An 18,956-nucleotide genomic window follows, 5' to 3' on the forward strand; every position below is an offset into this window, starting at 1 on the left:
AGCAACATTTTGAATGAACAAATGAATGTATTTTCATAACAACGAAGGAAATGTACAGACAAATTCCACATTAATACAAACAGATATGGCTTCACATATAGGAACTGTTGTCTTTCTTTGCAGTCTGATGTTGGTTTTATGTAGTTTCACGTTCTTTACAAAACAAAGATAATGTGGTGTTTTCTTAACAAATTACATTTAGAAAGAAAATATTTGGTGGTAGCAAAAAATAATTTATTAACAAAACTGCTGATGTCTGTTAAAAATGGAATTGTGAAAGCCGAGTGGATTTACCGTAACGTGACGTCATCAGCAGGCGCAGGACCCCGAGCCGATCTGGCAGCCCGAGCACATCTGGTACCGACACCGGCTTTCCACCGGACGCGATGGTGGTGTGCAACGAAACTGAGCAATTTCCCTGCAAGCTCCCTTCCAACCGGGAGTGGTTCTGTCACGAAATGGAAGCAAAAGCTTTCAAAGCCACAGTCAAAGTCACGAAATTTCGGAAGAATTGCAATACCACGCGTGATTTCAGAAGTCCACACAATAACGAGCAAAGAATAAAGACAGCTGAAAGTATTCAAAAAGGTCTGTGGTTTATTTTCTGTTCTGTTTACTTCAGAATTAGACACGTCACATTTAAAGGCATATTTTAATTTTTACTAGTCAAGCTTGAGGAAGTCTGTTCATGTCTTTCATTTTGAATGTTTCCAGATGTTTTCCATTGCTTTCCATTGCTGTACAGCCCGACCTGAACTGCTGAACCTGACACCTTCTAGAAGTATAGCACAAAAGTAGACTAAAAGCATGAATTTAGCAGAGTGACTCATCAGTACTGCTTCAGAATGCAAGATGTGCCTTGGTGCTAAACATCGACATATAAATATTGGACAATGGGTTTCCATAGGCTCCAATAACACGTTTTTGAGGGTAAATGGGAGGTGGCCACCACCTCCATTTTGACCGTGTCACAGGTTCCGTCAAGCCCAGACAATTCCACAAAAGGGAAGAGAGGTGGAGCTGAGGGTGGGGCTGTAAGGCTGGGATCAACTGACGACACCTGGTCGAACTAGCTACTAGCTAACCTGAAGCTAACCCAAAGCTAATGCGGAGGTGGGAGCTAAGCTAATGGAGGTATCAACCTAGCTACAACCGGAGTTAACTGTGCACAACACCAGAGCTTCTGAGTCAGAGATACGCCGGGCTGACCGCTGGGTAAAACCAGGTGAAACACAGAGGTCCCCGAGAGCTCCACAAGCCGTCAGCCCGCGCAGCAGACAAGCGCCACTGCAATCTGAGATGTGCAGAGCTGCCGCTGGGGAGAACCGGGTGGACAGGTTTCCATCCCAGAGCTTCACGCAGCAAACAGAAGCCGTGATCAGACAGAGATGCGCCGAGCTGCGGGGAGGGGAGAACCGGGTGGAAAACATCGGTCTCCCGAGAGCTCCACAAGCCGATAGTCGGAACCCAGCTCCACCAACATGTTATATTTCAACCCATTTTCTAAAGTGCAGCATTATGTTAAATGCACTGGTTTTACCCTATTACATTTAAATTTCATGGTTAAACAGTACATGTTAAAATCTAAGCTCAGCTCGGCAGTGACCTAAAATACATAAATATAATTTTACTTACCGAAAAAAATGAAGTGGAGACTCCTTGGACGCTCTATTAGTGCAATTAATGCCACAGCAAGTCATTTTGTCCAACAATTGCACAAAAATATCCAAAAAAGAATACACAAACACAGAGACTCAAAATCCCAGAACAGTTTCCAAGCCAGGCCGAGGCTCTACTGAGGCCTTTCCACGGAGCTAGCTCTGTGGTCACGTGGGTCTGATGCTCATTAATTATACAGAATTTTAGGCTTTTAATACACTTAAACAGAAGAGTGAGAAAATAATTCACCACCCTCAGAGTTGTCATGAGTGTAAACTAGATAATTTAAACCAAAAACATGTTTTGGTACCAGGCTGTAAACATGTTTATTTCTGCTGTGAAATTGGTATTTTTAACATGGGAGTCAATGAGGATTTGCTCGCTTCTGACACCAGCCCCCAGTGGATGAGGGTGGAACTGCAATTTTTGGTACTTCCGCGTTGGCCTCAATTTTTGAGCCGCATTGTGGGGGCCTGGTGCTAAATTTACATTTCAAGTCTATTTTTTGTTACATGCTACACTTCCAGAGCATCACATCAGGCTAGACAGGAAGTCGATAACGAAAGCAGTGTAAAGCATCCATCAACTTTCAAAATATAAGATATGAGCAGATTTCCATTAGCTTTATCAGTAAAAAATATAAAGTACACCACTACCTGTGAAACCTCAGTAGCCAAGGTAAACAGAGCAGAAAAACGCATACTGTACCTTTTGGATGCATGCTGCTGTCTATTTCTTTATTACATGAACTGTTGAAATCACAGGTGGTCTTGCAATTATCCAGTGATTTTCTGACCTGACGAGATTAGCTGTTTCGAACGCTTTCACTGCCAATTCACGTCTGAAACACTCCCGGAGAGAGAGGACGCTCAGCTGAGCTCGTGGGTAAAACTCATATTACCTTATGCACCGGTTGCATATCTAAAGGCTGAATTTTATGTTTTAGAGAATATCTCTGGTTTGTTTTTGGGTATTTACTGTGGTTTCTTTTGCGCGCACGTGTTTAATATAAGACAGGGACTGAATGTCGGTGTTGTTCCTTCTGATATACACACACCAATGCGTAAGAACATTTGGAGACCAGGATGATTTCCTAGAAAACCTTTTTTTTTTTTTTTTGAAAATCACTAAAGGAAAACTGATACTCATTTGTTCCATCATGTGGCTCTTCATTATTGCAGTGTTACATGTATGGGAAACTCCCTTAAACTGCCATCCAGACATGAAACTGGGGGGTGTTGCACGTGGCTCGACTGGCACCCCAGAGTTTTTCATCTTCACTTTGAAATGGAATAAATTCTGTGTGAACCAGCTGAATAGAAAACTAGTTTTGCAGAAGCAGATGCAGGAAAACAGGGAACGAGGGACACTGTGTTCTGCTTTCACCAATTAGCATAATTCTGTCTGTCCTCGTGCTTCATCTATTCAAGGATATCAGGAAGGAAAAGGGGGGAAAAATAGGAAAAGGGTTCCATCAGACCTTCCTATCAACCACAAATGCTTTTAACCTTGAATTTTACTGCCACAAGGACGCCACTTTAAGAAGGGCAATGATGTATTCATTTGTCTTTCATGACAGGAGATCTTAAGGGTACCGAGGCATGGGCATCATGAGATTGTTAAATATGATTGTCTTACTGGTTTATTTAAGAAGTACAGACCACACAATACTGCTGTTCCTTTATTTTCTCATTAACACCGTTTGAATCTCAACAACTGATTTTGCTTTCAAGCCACACACTCGGTCCCACGAGGACTCCACATTAGCGCAGGACAAAGCCTCCAACAAACGCAGTCCTTCTGGGAGAAGTCGTGTAAAGTCACCAATCCAGGGGGTAACAAGTGTTTTCATGTCGGCACCATCTGCAACTCTGTTGCCCATTAGACTCATTTGCATACGAATAACACAACTTTGGAGTTTTGTATTTATTTTCGTTACTTTGATGTTCACTCTGAGCTTTGCCAGTCAGCGTAACCAAAATAAAAAATGAAAGTAGATATAAAATGAGCCTGCTTTAAGCTCTCCTTCCTGGCACAGACAGGATGAAACGGTGTCGGTGCAGGATCGGCTCGGGGTCCTTCGACTGCCGATGGCGTCACATGACTGCAAATCTACTCGGCATTCGCACACACGTTTTGGAAAGACATCAGCAGTTTTGTTAATAAATTCTTGTTTGTTAACACTTAAATGTTTTCTTTATAACTGTAATTTGTTAATAAAACACCATATTATCTTTGTTTTGTAAAGAATGTGAAACTGCATAAAACCAACATCGGACTGACAAACAATAGAACAGTTCTCATATGTGAAGCCATGTCTGTTTGTATTAATGTGGAGCTCGTCTGCATATTTCCTTAGTTGTTATCTAAATACAGTCTTAGACTCAAAATATTGCTTGGTGTCTTTCAATAAAGTTGTTATATTTTATTTTGCCCCATTTCATCAAAATCAAGAGCTTTTGAGGGTCACCGTTTATCATTTGCTTATATTTTACATTTCCTTTAGAAATTCAAACACATTTTCTCCAAAAAGGGTTGATTTTTGGACTACAGGACTACAACCGCTAAGACTACGACCGCAAATTTGTTCTGACCAATCAAATCATAACGTGATAGCGTCACTTCCGTAAGCTTCATGTTCAGCCAATCAACTACTCTGACGTCATCGGCAGTCGAAGGACCCCGAGCCGATCCTGCACCCGAGCAGATCCTGCACCGACAACGGCACTCATGATTTCACTTTGCATTTTTCTTTCATTTATCTTTCCTTCTCCTTGCACATACTTACTTCAAACCACACTTCAGCCCTTGTTCACGCACTCTCCCCTATCTCCCACAGTCATTTTCCTACCTAACAATCAGATTTTAATGTCAGCCTGCTCCTCTAACACTGCAATGATTTCCATCTTCATAGGTCAACCGTGCAGATGCCAGAATTTGCATTTTGTGAGCAAACAACCCCCCCCCCCCAAAAAATAGACAAAACTTTGAAAAATGATGGAAAATAAAATCAGTCTGCCTAGTTTTAGATGTATGAAGATGGATGTTGCAGCTGTGGGTTAAACTATGTTTAAAAACATCTCCGTCCTTTGGATTGTTTGCTAATGCTTTGCCGTTGTTACAGATCATGTCAATGGACATTGCACTAGCCCCACCTCTCAGCCCTGCTCAGCGGGGAAGCCTCGCATTCCAATGGGTCCCGAGGGACCACGGCTTACCCGCAGAGGCCCTGGCCGACCACCCTTCCGCAAGGCCCAGTCTGCTGCTTGCATGGAGATCTCTTTGCCTGTGTCCCACACTGAAGGTGTGTGCTTGTTTTCCCGACTCCCATCCCCTAAACCTTCATACCACCACCACTCCACCCCCAATGACTGCATGCCACCCTTTCCTCTGGAGTAAGTGGACTGAGGTCTGATACATGGTTAACACAAAGCAAGCACATGCTAATGCAAGTTAGCACCAATAAATATTGTGTCAAAAGCAGATCCTGCACATAATTGTGACCAGTTTAAAGGTGTCCTAGAATTTTAAGTCACATTTACCTTGTTGTTGGATTTTGAAAGTGCAGGGTGTTTAATGTAGCATACCTAAAAGCATGTAGGATCTCCACCCTGCTTTCCCATGTAAAGTAGAAATGTTATAGCGTCTGAGAAACGTTTTGTGCTGGGAAAAGCTGGTTTTACACATCTTAAACTTAAACACCACATAAAATTTGCACATCCCAACACATTTCAGTGTAGGCAACAAAGAAACTTTGGTTAAGGTAAAGCTAGCCTGAGCTACTATTAACAACCTTAATGGATGGGAAGAAAACTACAAATAAAAACTAAGCACCACTGCACATTCCGGGATGTAATATCTGGGAATATAGATCCACAGCTGTTTTTCTGGTTTTGTCCTTGAACTTTTTTTGGTTCTTTCATAATACCTCTACAACCAGCTGGTAACTTTGCCGGATACTCATTTCTTCCTTCATTGGTCCATACTCCCACCCATGAACATCAACCGAACCAATACTGGGGTAAATCGGCCAATCAGCAACAGCTCCAGTAATATTCACCTTCTGGCCGAGTAGGTTGGGTTAACTAGTCTTTCCAATTTAAAGGTTTTTGGGGTCGTATTCAACCATTTATCAGAGCTCCTGGACCATTCTGAGCCCCAACAAGTGTCATGTTATTAAAACCCCTTGCACCTACATCACTCGATCACCCGAGTCCACCAGTGTAATGGGCCATTCCCATCTGTACCGGGTCGGCCCGGGCCGGGTAGCATAGATTGTTTACATATCTGGGTGGCCTGGTATTTTTCCGGGCCAACCAAGGCTCATTCTCAGCCCTCTTCTCGAGGGGGTCTGCTTCAGGCCGACCAGGGCCAACACACCCACTGCTGACAGCAAATTCACACCTTCCATTAGAGCAAGCCTCTGATCGGTGGGTAGAATCAGCCCACGTGGGCTTAAGGCAAGGATGTGTGAAATCAACCGGGCCAGGCTGGGGCCGACTGGGGCTACCCGGCCCGGGCCGACCCGGTACAGATGGGAATGGCCCATAAGGCAACAGGACTATTGAACAGATAAAAGTGGTGACTGAGGTTTTTTTTTTTTCTTTTTTACTGTTTAGCCTGGCTTCTACTACTTCAAGCCCAGTTCACTTGTGGGAAGGATTAGCACACCTCGGTGGGGTTCACTGAGAGTGATGTTTACAAACATTAGGTGTTAGCTAGCTTATGAACGTTGGCTGCTGCTGTTCACCGATGTAAACAAGTTGCCAACTTTTTCAGAATTGACTCCGCTGGATTGAAAACAATCTGTGATAAATAGTGTTTCACTTTACACTGGAGCTGATTAAAAAGTGAACGCCCGACAAAGTCTGGTTTCTGATGCTGGCTGGGTCAACGGGTACAGCTACTCCTCTCAGCAGAGTGGGGGCACATAGATGTCTCACAACAATGAAGCTCATCATGCTAAATAAGTCACATAATTTTCACACACGTAATCCTACGTTGGAATATCATTAGTATCTATTACTATAGTGGATGGTAATACACGTCATCCATACTGAAATGAAGGATTATCAATAGTAAATAAGTGATGAAAACGGATATTAATCATTTCAAGTCATTCACAGTTGGTCCGTCATCTTCATGAAGTATATCAACATTAATCTTAACACTTTAGGCCCTAGGTCTTTTTTCTTTGTGTCATGGCGCCTCCCAACTGGGGGCCTTTGCAGTTTCATGTCCCAAGTGTCAGTGGTTGTTTGCATTCCCCGAGCACAGCTACAGCCATAATCAAAGCAGTTTAGATTGTAAACAAAGCAATATTTGGTTTTTTATACATTAAGATAAAATAATACTTTAACTTTATTTTAGAAGAGCTGCTCTGTGTGAAAGTGCTGACAGGTTGTGAGTTCAAATTGCATTTAGGGAATTTAGTCAATTGTTTTATTTATTCCAGGGGTCCGCAACTAAACTTGTTCAAAGGTTTTTTTCCCAGCAGACACCAGAGAAGGTCAGATTCTCTTCTAAAATAAAGTTCAAACGTCATTGTATCTTAATTTTTTACAAATTAAAATGGCCTTGTTTCCCATCTGGGCTGTTTGATTCTAGTTTTAGTTGTGTTTGGAGAATGTGGACAGTTGTAGATGTGTGGGATATGAAACTGTAGAGGCCCCCAATTGGGGGGGGGGGGGGGGGGGGGGGGCGTTGGGGTTAAACAAAAACACATTTGGTGCAAATCCAAAAACACTTTAGGAGCTGCTAGTCCAACTGACTACTGCGCCTCTTTGGTCTACGTCAGAATTATTTGATATAAAGCTAAAATGAATTTACACCCTTGTCTGTTAGTTCAGCCAATCGTGCAGCAAACTATTACCATTTTACTGTGAAATTAACTACATAAAAGCATTAGGCTTGTTTTGGCTAGCTTCAGTGCAGTTTTAACATGCGTCAGCTCAACTCAGGCCTAGTCCACACGTAGCCGTTTTTTTTAAACGAATATCCGCCCCTCCAAAAACTTGCATCCACACCACCTTGTTTAAAAAAACTCTGTCCACACCTACCCCTGTAGGCCTGTAGGCGGTAGTACTTCCCCCGTTCTTAACCTCGTCCTTCGTCTGTGGTCTTCCGCAAGGAGCAGTAATTCCGCTTGCAAAAACAAACAAGCAGAAAGCGCTTGGGCAATTGATAAAGCGAGCGCCGCTCTGAGGGCATCCATGCTGGGGGCTAGTGTAAACACAGGTCGCACACGTGATGTCAGCATTTTTTTGTCGCGGAAAGTGACGTTGCAGACCTTAAAACTCCGGTTTTGTCTGTCCACACGCAGACACCCAAAACGGAGAACGCAGATCTTCACTTTGGCCGGAGTTTTTAAAAAGATCCGTTTTCGTGTGAAAAAAACTCCGTTTTCGTGTGGATGACAGACTAAAACGTAGAACAATATCTACGTTTTGGCAGATCCCCGGCTACGTGTGGACAGGGCCTCAGAGAGACTCGAAGAACAGTTTCCAAATGTAATAAATCCCTCTCTAGGGCATCTTTAATAGACAGATAATTTGTTTTTGAAAATACTTTAGTTAGCAACATTTCAAAATTTGTTGCAGTTCTAGCCCTGGTTTAGCCTCTAAACATTAACAAAACAGGATTTTCTGATTGGACACTTCATACAAGTTTAACAGTGTGACAAGGCTTACACGGCAGCTTTTGAAGCAGTTTATTTACCACATTTGCGTCTTTGCTGCTTGCATTAGCATTATCTTACAACAATTTGGCTGTAAGCTCTGCTACGTTCAAATGCAAGAAACAGCTCTTGCATTGTGTTCATGTACTCTGTTGCTTCTGTCAACCATGTCCCAGGCCTAAAGAATGGCGTAATCTAAATGATCCAAGACTTTTGTAAGAATCTCTGTTTAATTCTATTCTGAAATTATTCATTTTGTTTAGAAGTTTCTTAAATCTGTAACGTTGTTTATTAGTTTGCAGATGATCTGATGATGTTTTTCCCCATGAAGTTATAGGTTGGCAAACGTACGTTGACTGCCTTTTTTCAAATGCTGGGGGTGTTTTTCTTTTTCTTTTAGAAGTTAGTAAAACACTTTAGGTTCATAGTGTGGCCACACTTTTCACTTTTCTTTCACAAATCCCAAAGAGCCTCATTTTATTTGGTTTCTAAGCACCTAGCTTGGAACGGTCTCATTCACAGTTTAATTTCAGCTTTAGTTGCGACGCTTTTTTGATCACACTCTGATCTTGACTTCTACTGACTCAAAAGAGGCGTTCCATTTCCATGATCGATGTGAAAATGTCTGTGTGTTTATGCTTTTTGTGTAATTGTTTTAAAAGCACTGGTGTGTGAGCGTGCAAATATGTGTATACATGAGTGTGCACATCTGCAAAAAAGAATACTATAATTATATGGTAAACACGATAAAGGAGCCTTAGAAAATGTCTGATCAGTGTCATAAATAGTGCAAAATGTATTAAAGTTTGCATTTACTGAGTAGATTTATATCTTCAAGCCAAAGGGGGTCTAAAAGAAATTCAACAAAGCAGATAACAAACGTGAGGTTAGGAGTTAAAATGACCTTGTCACTGTAATTTTGAGAAACAGAAATCAGAAAAATTGCCTTTACTAGGACTGTATGACCACTTAATTATAAGACAGATGATTTCTTCCCCTTTGTTCGGTATTTCCTGTTAAACAATTCAACCAGAACATTTTTAAAGTAAACTTCTTGATGTTAATCTGGCAACCCATCCTAAATATGTACACATAAGACCACAAACTACTGAAAAAACGCTATGATTGGCTAGTTATAAAAGTGTTCAGACCAATAGTGTGGCGAGATTGACCTGTAGCACAAAATCTTTTTTCTACTGCTATGGCTGGTCCAGATTTGTATACCTTCATGGTTTCTGACATGGCCTTCTCGTGGTGAACAGTGTTGTTGCTTGTATAACATTCTTATAAACTTCAAAGCAGAGAGAGATTGATGAGGTTGTCCGATTCTCTAAAGAGTGTTTTAGGCCCTGTCCACACGTAGCCGAGGATCTGCCAAAACGTAGATATTTTTCTACGTTTTGGCCTGTCATCCACATGAAAACGGAGTTTTTTCACACGAAAACGGATCTTTTTAAAAACTCCGGCCAAAGTGAAGATCTGCGTTTTCTCCGTTTTGGGTGTCTGCGTGTGGACAGACAAAACCGGAGTTTTAAGGTCTACAACGTCACTTTCCGCGACAAAAAAATGCTGACATCACGTGTGCGACCTGTGTTTACACTAGCCGACAGCATGGATGCCTTCAGAGCTGCGCTTGCTTTATCAATTGTCCAAGCGTTTTTTGCTTGTTTGTTTTTGCAAGCGGAATTACTGCTCCTTGCGGAAGACCACAGACGAAGGACGAGGTTAAGAACGGGGGAAGTACTGCCGCCTACAGGTCTGGCATGTCCTTAACAACGTATTTATCCGGGTACGTGTGGACAGAGTTTCTTTTTAAATGAGGTGGTGTGGATGCAAGTTTTTGGAGGGGCGGATATTCGTTTTTTTTTTAAAAACCCGGCTACGTGTGGACTAGGCCTTAAAAATAATAATGATAGACACTTTTCACAGAGGTTGTGACAAAGATTTAAGCTGGTTAAACTCAAAACTGACTCGAGGTTGATTGACCCTGGAGATAGAGAATCCGTTGCACACTCCAGTGCTCTCATTTAAAATGTAAATCTAATCTACTGTGCTGCTGTACATCAGTCAGGACTAAATGTACGCGCAAGAAGAAAAAGTCCTTGTGATTATCTCAAACCTTTCCCAGATAACCTCTTTATGGGTCCCTCACTTGTGATCCTCTCGTGGACTTTTATTTACTTCTTTTTATAGTCTGAGCTCACTCAGATCTACAAAAATGTCCCGGTCAAGTCACGGAAGGCAAATCTCTCCACAGGACACTCGGCTTTGTGACGGTCCCTGAAAGGTTAAAGCCACTGTAGTCACCCTGCATGACCATCAGACACAAAGTGACAGCAAATGTTGCCGGTTGGAAATAAAGTCACATTCCCAAATCACACGCTGCTCACATCAGTGCTGCGTTTAAAGCTTTCATTTGTTAGCTCAGTACAAGATTTCAGTGGGTTTTCACAGCTGAGCTGGTGTGAACTGTTAACTTAAAATAAAAGCCAAGTGTGCCGCGCGGAGCGTACTGGTGTTTAAGTCAAAGCCGAACCTTTTGCATCAACTCAGTAATTAGAGTTACGCTGCTTTCTTCATCAACCTCATTATACAACAGTGACCTGGAACCAAGAGGGGAGCTCTTCTTCATTAGCAGGAGCTAAATGTTTTATTAAAGCCACCGCCTGGGCGACAGGTGCACTATCAGCCAGGATGATGCAAACAGTGTAAATCACTCTGATTCACAGTTCATTCGAGGCTTTTACAGCTTCTAAAAATATCCGTCACACCAGTGATGGACTTCTGGAAGAATCTGGTCAAAATCTTCAGAAAAGATGATTAGAAAAGCCACGTTGAATTAATCCACCTGCCTGCATCAGAATGGTGGATCCCACTTAAACCTTCTCTCTGGGTTTTGCCATTTCTACTTAAAATCCCCAGTGATCGATTCTGCTGATTAGGCGTTGAATGATCCCTTTTCCCCAGCAGACCTGTGCACATTCTGTGGCTTTTGTCTTCTTTTGGCTCTGCTGTGTATCAATCGCTCAGGGTTACCACGGCGAAGAGCCAGCAGGATAACTGAAATAATTAAAGGTCAGAAAGCAGTGCAAGAAATGACTCTGATGTTAATGAGGCCTGCGTGCCAGGGAGGAAGACAGAGGAGGCAAATGACAAGGGAAACCAGACATGATGTACGGTAAACATTGGACTCATCACCTACACAACAGCGCACGTATATGCAGAAACCAACAAAACACGGGCACCATCTCCAGTTGTGGGTCCTCGTCTCTCTAAAATGTTTTTGCACGGGTATGTTGTCTGTCACCACCTAACAGTGTTTTCCTTGCCTTATCACCTCCTCGATACCGCACCGCCTACCTCTGCCTCCCTGTCAGGGGCCCCTAGGGTTCCTGTGTCCTGTCAGAACATCACTGCGCCTGACTTTCATTAGCCAGCACCCCACAGGCTCTGTCACACAGCGTAAACACACCCCGGCACCACATGGCAAAACCAAGTGGCTGTCACCCAGACTCAAGACAGAAGGTTGTTGCATGATGGTGGATGCCTGCAGCATTGTACGACTGTGAGGAAAGCAGAACAATACCAAAAAAAACAAAACAATCGTGCAACTACATTTTGGATGTTTCACACCATGAAGTAGTTTTAAGTTGCAGGTTCAAAGAAGCATTAATATGTTGGTGTTCAGAATCTTCTCTGGTGCATAAATAATTGTTGTTTGAGTTCTTTAGAAGAACTAAAAAGCAAACCTGACTTTTGCAAGCAGGGGACTGGGGGTTCACGTTGTGTGGCCACTAAGAATAACCATAACGTTTTCTTTAAAGTTTGCACTTAATTTGCCTTTCGAAGGAGTCCCTCCACACTCAGTCACTGTTTTCTCTTTTTTCCCTTTTTTGTCATTCTCTGGGACAACTGTCCATCTGTCCATCTCGTTTGTTTTGTTTTTCGGTATGGCTGCACTTGTGTGTTTGTGCGCGCACGGGTTGTGCTTTGTTCAATGGGGTTCATGTTGTTGGTGGTGGGGGGGTTGAGTAGGCCATGCATCCAGGAGGGCAATGCTTCAGCAGTTACATGGAGTCACTATGTACTCCCACGACGAGCACCACACCACCTCCTACTGCTGGAATGAGAGAGGTAAGGAAGCTTCGGCCACAAACGCATCCACTGCTGACTAGTTTGCTTCTGTCCGTCCGTCAGTCACAATGTCAGTCCGTCCTGTGGCCCTGTGTCATCTAAAACATGCCTGGCCCCACCTTGTCCTGGTCCTGGATGATGTACAGGCCGGACGGGTGGCCAATTTTGACACTTTATCAGTTGAGGCTGATTTAATATAGCTATTGTGTTTATTCAAAAGTGCGATAAGTAAGAATATTACAGTGATATAATCACAAAACAGTCTAAAGCAGGGCTATTCAATTCTGAGCCTCAAGGGCCGGTATCCAGCATGCTTGGGTGGTTTCTCTGGTCCAACACACTAGATTCGTTGGTTGGATTACATGTGCAGCAGCTCATCGGGTTCTGCTGAAGCCTGTTAATCACCTACTAATTGAAATCGGGTGTGTTGAAGCAGGGTTAAAACCAAAACGTGCAGGATACCGGGCCTTGAGGCCCAGAATGGAATAGCCCTGGTGTCTCAATCACGTTGAAGGGAAGGTTACATTTAAACAAGGGTTGTCGGTTTTCTCCTTGTTAAAAATGCCAAAGAGGGACGTAATCATTTACATTCTCTCCCAGCTCCATACTTCCTGGTTCCAGAACCAATCATATGTGAGTCAGCAAGGTTGCCAGGTCTGTGCCGGCATTGAGCGGCAGTGCTGTGGACAGAATGTTAGCCGGTAACAGGAGCGACCCAGAAGTTATTTCTAGTACCCCTAAGAAGCAACAGTATCTTTTTGTTTTACTTTCATATCGGTTAAAAGGAGGCTAGAGGCTAATGTTGAGCTAAAAATGCTAACGGTGAATAAAAAAAAATGTTGGCTCTGAAATATATATTTCAAGCTGCCTTTTTTTTAAATACCATACCATACCATACCATCTTTATTTATAAAGCACAATTAAAAACGGCATGGCAGCCGACCAAAGTGCTGTACAGAATAAAAAGTAAAAACATAATATAAAACAATACACGGTCAACAATAAAATGCACAACAAGGCAGATAATTAAAGTCAAAAATAACCAACAACTCGATATTACAGTGAAGTAAATTCATCTACTTACCAACTTCCTGTGTAGTACTCGTCCTAGCTTGTCATATAGAATCTTCTGGCACTGCTCTGTAACTGGCAACCGCTATGAAACTCACTTAACTGTAGTGAGAAAGTCACCCTGTGTGCTTTAAAAATGGCCTGCAGTACCCACGTTTGACCACAAGATGTCGATCTTCTTCCATGCACCATTAACAGGCATTGACAGTTTTGCTTTGAATAATTCAACAAATCTAAGGTTAGTTTAAAAATAACATAAAGCAGCATATGTTCTAAAACTGCCTTAAAATGTTGCAGAAAAACCACGCAGGCATTCAACACACCAAGCTTTTCTCCATCTGGCTTTGAATAATTCAGAAATGCAGCCATAAAGAAATGTTTCCATGGCGGAGGCTTTAAGCACACAACGGAGGACCTGAACGAGGATCACTCAAATGGAGTTAAAGAAACCTTTGAAATATGTGCAGCTGCCACAGTGCATGAGTGTTTGTCAAATGGAAACTGTCGTAAATGAAGATGAGTGCTGCTTTAGTAAACTGATGTGTTTGAATGACTGTTTCTGTCCAGCTGTTTCTTTGTAAATACTTTGCTCCTCAGTGTACACGCCCATACTGAAGCATTTTTGTTGCATTGTTTTACATCTAAGGCAAACCATGTTTGATTTTTAAAAGGTCTCTCCTACACTTCTTTGTTCTTACTTTTTTATTTTTAACTGCTTGTCCTTTCACATTCCATTCTTTCTCACATGACTAATTTTTTCACCAATCACTGTCATGAACTCCTCTACTCTAACAACTTTCCCTTTTTCTCCATTTTTCCTATGACACTGTTTTCCATCTGTCTCCTCATGCATCATTTCTGCTTGCGCCACACCTCCGTGCTTGGCTGCTGCTGCAGAGAGTCGCGAAAACTCCTTCAGCCGCTCGCGCAGCTCCAGCGTGTCGAGCATTGACCGGGACACCAAGGAGGCCATCACAACTCTACAGTTTGGAGAGTCGTACGGACGCAAAAGCGATGTCCTGCCGACACCGTGTCTGTGGGTGGGCACTAGTTTAGGCATGGTCCTGCTCATCCCACTGTCCATCCCCACCGACCACGAGGAAAGGATGGAGGAGGCAGTCACTGTTGGGCCTAGTGGTAAGCATCACCTTGACTGGGCTTCACTGCAATGTTTCATGTGAATTAAATTAGTTTTCATTTAGTTTTGGATCCTTGTCAACTCTCCTCGCTTTTTAGATTGAAGTCGTTTTGGTGATACCTTTTTTGAGAGGTTATACTCAGAATAAATGCAGGAAGATTTAATGAATCACCGATATTTTAGTATAAATGGTACGTTTAGGTTGAAATCACTTGATGACAACACAATACATTTTAGGTGTGGTCACAATTCTATTCATGAATATTTCCCACCATGGACGGAGTTTGGGGGGGGTAATCTTTGGCTTCAACCAGTGGGTGTTGGTGAATAAACATCTTGGTGGGACTATATGTGTAATCTCTTCCTCCTTTGTTCCTAAGTATTATAAAGAACTGTTGAAAATGACTACAAATCATAATGTCCCTTCTCCAAATAGGCTGTTTTACAGGGTGAATGTTTAAATTTTTCAGATAAAGTAGACTATAATAATAAAACTCTAATAAATTCACAGGCATAACTTGTTTTTATTTGCATTTTATTTTGTTCATAGTTTTTCCAGCTTGTTTTCAGTCTCAAGCAGCTTGTGTGCATGTCATGCCCCCATAATTCTGCAGCAAACATGAGGCCAAAAAGGAAGTGGCAAAAATTGCAGTTCCACTCTCATCTGCTAGGGTCTGGCAGCAGAAGGGAGCAAATGGCCATTTCACAGCAGAAATAAACATGCTTCCAGCCTGCTCAAAAAAACTATTTAGGTTTAATAGATCTAGTTTACATTCGTGACAACTCCAGGGAAACTGAGCCTTCCAAAAACAGTTTAAAATGCTTTTAAACTGATCATGTATAGAAATGCTATTTTTATAGGTAAATATTTTTGAAATGGTATGAAAGCTGTATTATTGGCCTGATGAAAGTATTGTTACATTGCCTTTGTGTGCTTATGTGAGATAGATTTGGGAATTGACAAAATTTGTTCTATTTCAGATAATTAACTATTTTTGAACAGATCGATCGTCTAGCATCAAAAGCTTTGTGTTGAGTTGTGTTCTCATGTTTGAGCGGGAACATAATGCTGCAGTAAGGTCAAAGATCACGTCAATTTTACTGATTTTGGTAAATAAAAATTAGCCTTGGTTAGTCCCTAGGTGAACAAATGGCCACCAGTGTGATTACGTTTGGAGTCATTTTTGGTCATTTAAAAATAAAAGTGTTTTATTAAAAAAAAAAAGCAGGTTCACTTAGAAATAATTTTTGTACAAAAAAAATACAATACATTGTTTATATTTTTGCAAACTAAATTATTTTAAAATGCTTAGAGGATTTAAATTATATTTTTTAAATTTTGCACTCATTTTTATATTAACCTATGATTTCATTATGATGAAAAGTTTTCACTAAAGAAATCCATCCTGTCAAAACAAGCAAACAAATAAAAGTAGGAATGTAACTGGTAATAAATGAACATAATATTGAAATAAAATAAAATATATAAATAAAATATGAGGAAATACAAAAATAATGTTGAAATAAATGGCGTTTCTTAAATTTTTATTTCCAAACATTTATTTTCCATTTTACTTTGTGGAAATGTTTTTTGCTTGTTTTAGCAGGATAAGTCCTCCAGTATTCCCCACCCTAAACCACAAATGTTATGTTTGTTTCAGAAGAATTGTTGTGTTTGAACTCTTAAAGCTATTGGCCAGGCTCTTCATTAAAATTGTAGAAATTCAGTATAACTACATGTTATCTATATAAATATGAACTGGATTGAATTTTTCACTCAAGTAATTTTTTCATAAATCGTTACAGAAAATCTAAATCCTCTCCTCCAGACAGTGAAGAGCTGTGTTTTGCATGCATCACTCCAGCACGTAAAACAAGCTAGCTGTTGTTGCTAGTAATGAGAATAACTGTATTTTGTTTACTTTCGTGCTCCTAATTATTACATAAAATTGCGTTTACAGCTGCAGCAAAGGTCTGAGTCACATGTCCGTGTCCTACACACATTTTTAAATAACATAGGTCTGATGTAAAATAATAACCTACATCTATAAATCAGGGGCGGATTTAGGACTGAAGAAGATCCGGGGCTTAACACGCGCGCGCACACGCGCGTGCGCATATGCACGCACACACATGACACGCACTAGTCAACATCATATATATTTGTCTTGTACCACATCATTTTTTATCTGAAGCTACATATTAAGCATATTCAGGGCAGAGTATTGTTCCTGTTAGTGTTTAGAGTGAGATGATAGTAAATATTCCCTTTCTTTCTCCAACAACTTTACCTGATAGTAAGCTAACTTTAGGCAAACCAGCAGCAGTCAACACCAGTCTCATGAAAGCTGGGGTTCTGTCGCCGTACTTTTGGTCTAAAAACGTCCTTATGTCCCATCTTCACTCATGCGTTCCAGGCAGAGAGTGTAGAAGAAGCCGGCTGCTGAAGGGCTTCTTCTTCAGTGGTGGAGGCTCAGGCAGGCTGTATACAAACTACTGCCAGCTGCTCCCTCTCTGTTGGACTTTGGTACTGCATGTTACATCCACGATTTAGATCCGGGGCTTTTCATGAAACATCCGGGGCTTCAGCCCAAGTAGCCGGGCCTAACGCCGCACCTGCTATAAATCCATCTAGAACTGCACTCTAGACGAGTCCCGTTAGCATAACTGCAGCAACACTGCTAACCGTATTAGCTCCAGTAAGGGAAAAAAGCTATTCATTTGGAAAAGCTACAACACACACACACACACACACACACACACACACACACACACACACACACAGATATAATCTAAAAGATGATCATCACATTTCAACAGTAGATCCCCCTGGGACAGGTAGAACCTCAGCGCCATCCTGAATTAGTGCAAGCAACGAGCCAAACTACAGCACCAGAAAGATTTATTCTTCTAACCCATCGATTAAATCTTTTCCAGAATTATTTCAATAAAACTGGCAGCACATTATTTTATTTATCTGTGTATTGTTGAATCATGTTGGGACAGATGATGGAGCTTAGACCTATAATCAGCTGAGAACTCGTCAGCTGAGAGCTCCCAGTGGAGCACAGAAATTAAATATTGAATTAAAGTCAACAAACTGTACCGATTTTGGTTCTGAAGATGAACAGAATCCTCCCCGGTGTCCAAATTGGGTCAATTCTGAGTCAAATGGTCAAAAGCATGTCTGCACCTCCGGTAGTGATAGTCAGAGTCAGCTAGTGGAGTCGAACTTCTCCGTTAATCCAGTATCCATTCTCATTGCCGTGAGAAAAAAACAAATCTGACTGACTTAGAGGCTTCAGAAGCTACATCTGACTGACGACACATTGTTCTCTGCTCCAACGCTAACGCCAAAACCTCGGAGTCGGAGGCTGTTTACTATATCTTTGTGAGCAGACCTCCTCGTGAAACATCACAGCTGCTCAGGGTTTAGACCGGAAGCTAGTTTCAGTTTTAGCCGTGCCAGTCAAAAACTTCTGATTATCCATGAAAATCTTTTTTCACCTGAGGTTTTAATACTGTTTACACATGCCATTCAAAGGAATTTCACTTCTGGCCAATAACTTTAAAGAAGTGCTAATAATTTCCTGAGAATCCAATATCCCTACCACTAACTCTGCATGAATGCATCCAAACTTCGTTTGTTTTAATTAGATCAAAAGAAATTTTAATAGGAGTTTGATGCTCATGTTTTTACATAAATAATTTCTTCTGCTTAGGTGCTCAAAAGACTTTTATTGCCTCATTAATAAGTAGAAAATAATGAAGCCAGTCAAGCACGCCTAATCCAAAAGCCATAATGTGTATTTTGAAGTAGAAATAAAACATCAATAGTCCCAAAAACTCCAGGCTCTCTACAGGAACACTTGCTCTCCTGAGACTTAAAGTACGTGAGCTTATTATTGGAAGTAAAAGATTCAGTTCCAAGCAATGTTTTACCAAAAGAAAAGGAGCATTTTTCATGTCCTTTTAAACTTTAATTTAATGCAAGCATGTTCAATAGTTATGAATTTATTTTACTGACCATAGTAGATGAGATGCAGGTTTCTTAGATTTTAACACAAAATGCATCTCTCATCTTGCATTATTCATAATTTTGTTTAAGTTGAGATCACACACAATTCCCTAGATTCTTAAATCAGTTAGCCAAAACAATCTTTCTACTGATTATACAGTAGTTTAGCAGCCAAAGCTGTGTTAGATTTAATTGTTTTCTAGCTTTAAAACTTTTGACTTTTGACTACATAAATGATTTTTCTTCTATTCACTTGACTC

The 18,956-nt window shown here is 41.3% G+C and overlaps 1 protein-coding gene across 22 annotated transcripts in view; it reads left to right on the plus strand.

The window, feature by feature from the left end:
• stxbp5l (syntaxin binding protein 5L) overlaps positions 1–18,956 on the plus strand; it is a 210,037-nt gene that overhangs the window by 182,478 nt on the left and 8,603 nt on the right. For 7 of the 22 annotated variants that reach the window (XM_015966780.3, XM_015966781.3, XM_054747087.2 and 4 more), the window contains 4 exons: positions 3,393–3,494; positions 4,784–4,963; positions 12,371–12,469; positions 14,438–14,677. In XM_015966780.3, the coding sequence (XP_015822266.1) occupies positions 3,393–3,494; positions 4,784–4,963; positions 12,371–12,469; positions 14,438–14,677 (621 nt within the window). The remainder of the gene's footprint in view (positions 1–3,392; positions 3,495–4,783; positions 4,964–12,370; positions 12,470–14,437; positions 14,678–18,956) is intronic. The other 15 variants (XM_015966784.3, XM_015966785.3, XM_054747091.2 and 12 more) reach the window with 5 other exon arrangements.

The sequence above is a fragment of the Nothobranchius furzeri genome, chromosome 14 (genome assembly GCF_043380555.1).
Source record: "Nothobranchius furzeri strain GRZ-AD chromosome 14, NfurGRZ-RIMD1, whole genome shotgun sequence".
Classification (NCBI taxonomy): domain Eukaryota; kingdom Metazoa; phylum Chordata; class Actinopteri; order Cyprinodontiformes; family Nothobranchiidae; genus Nothobranchius; species Nothobranchius furzeri.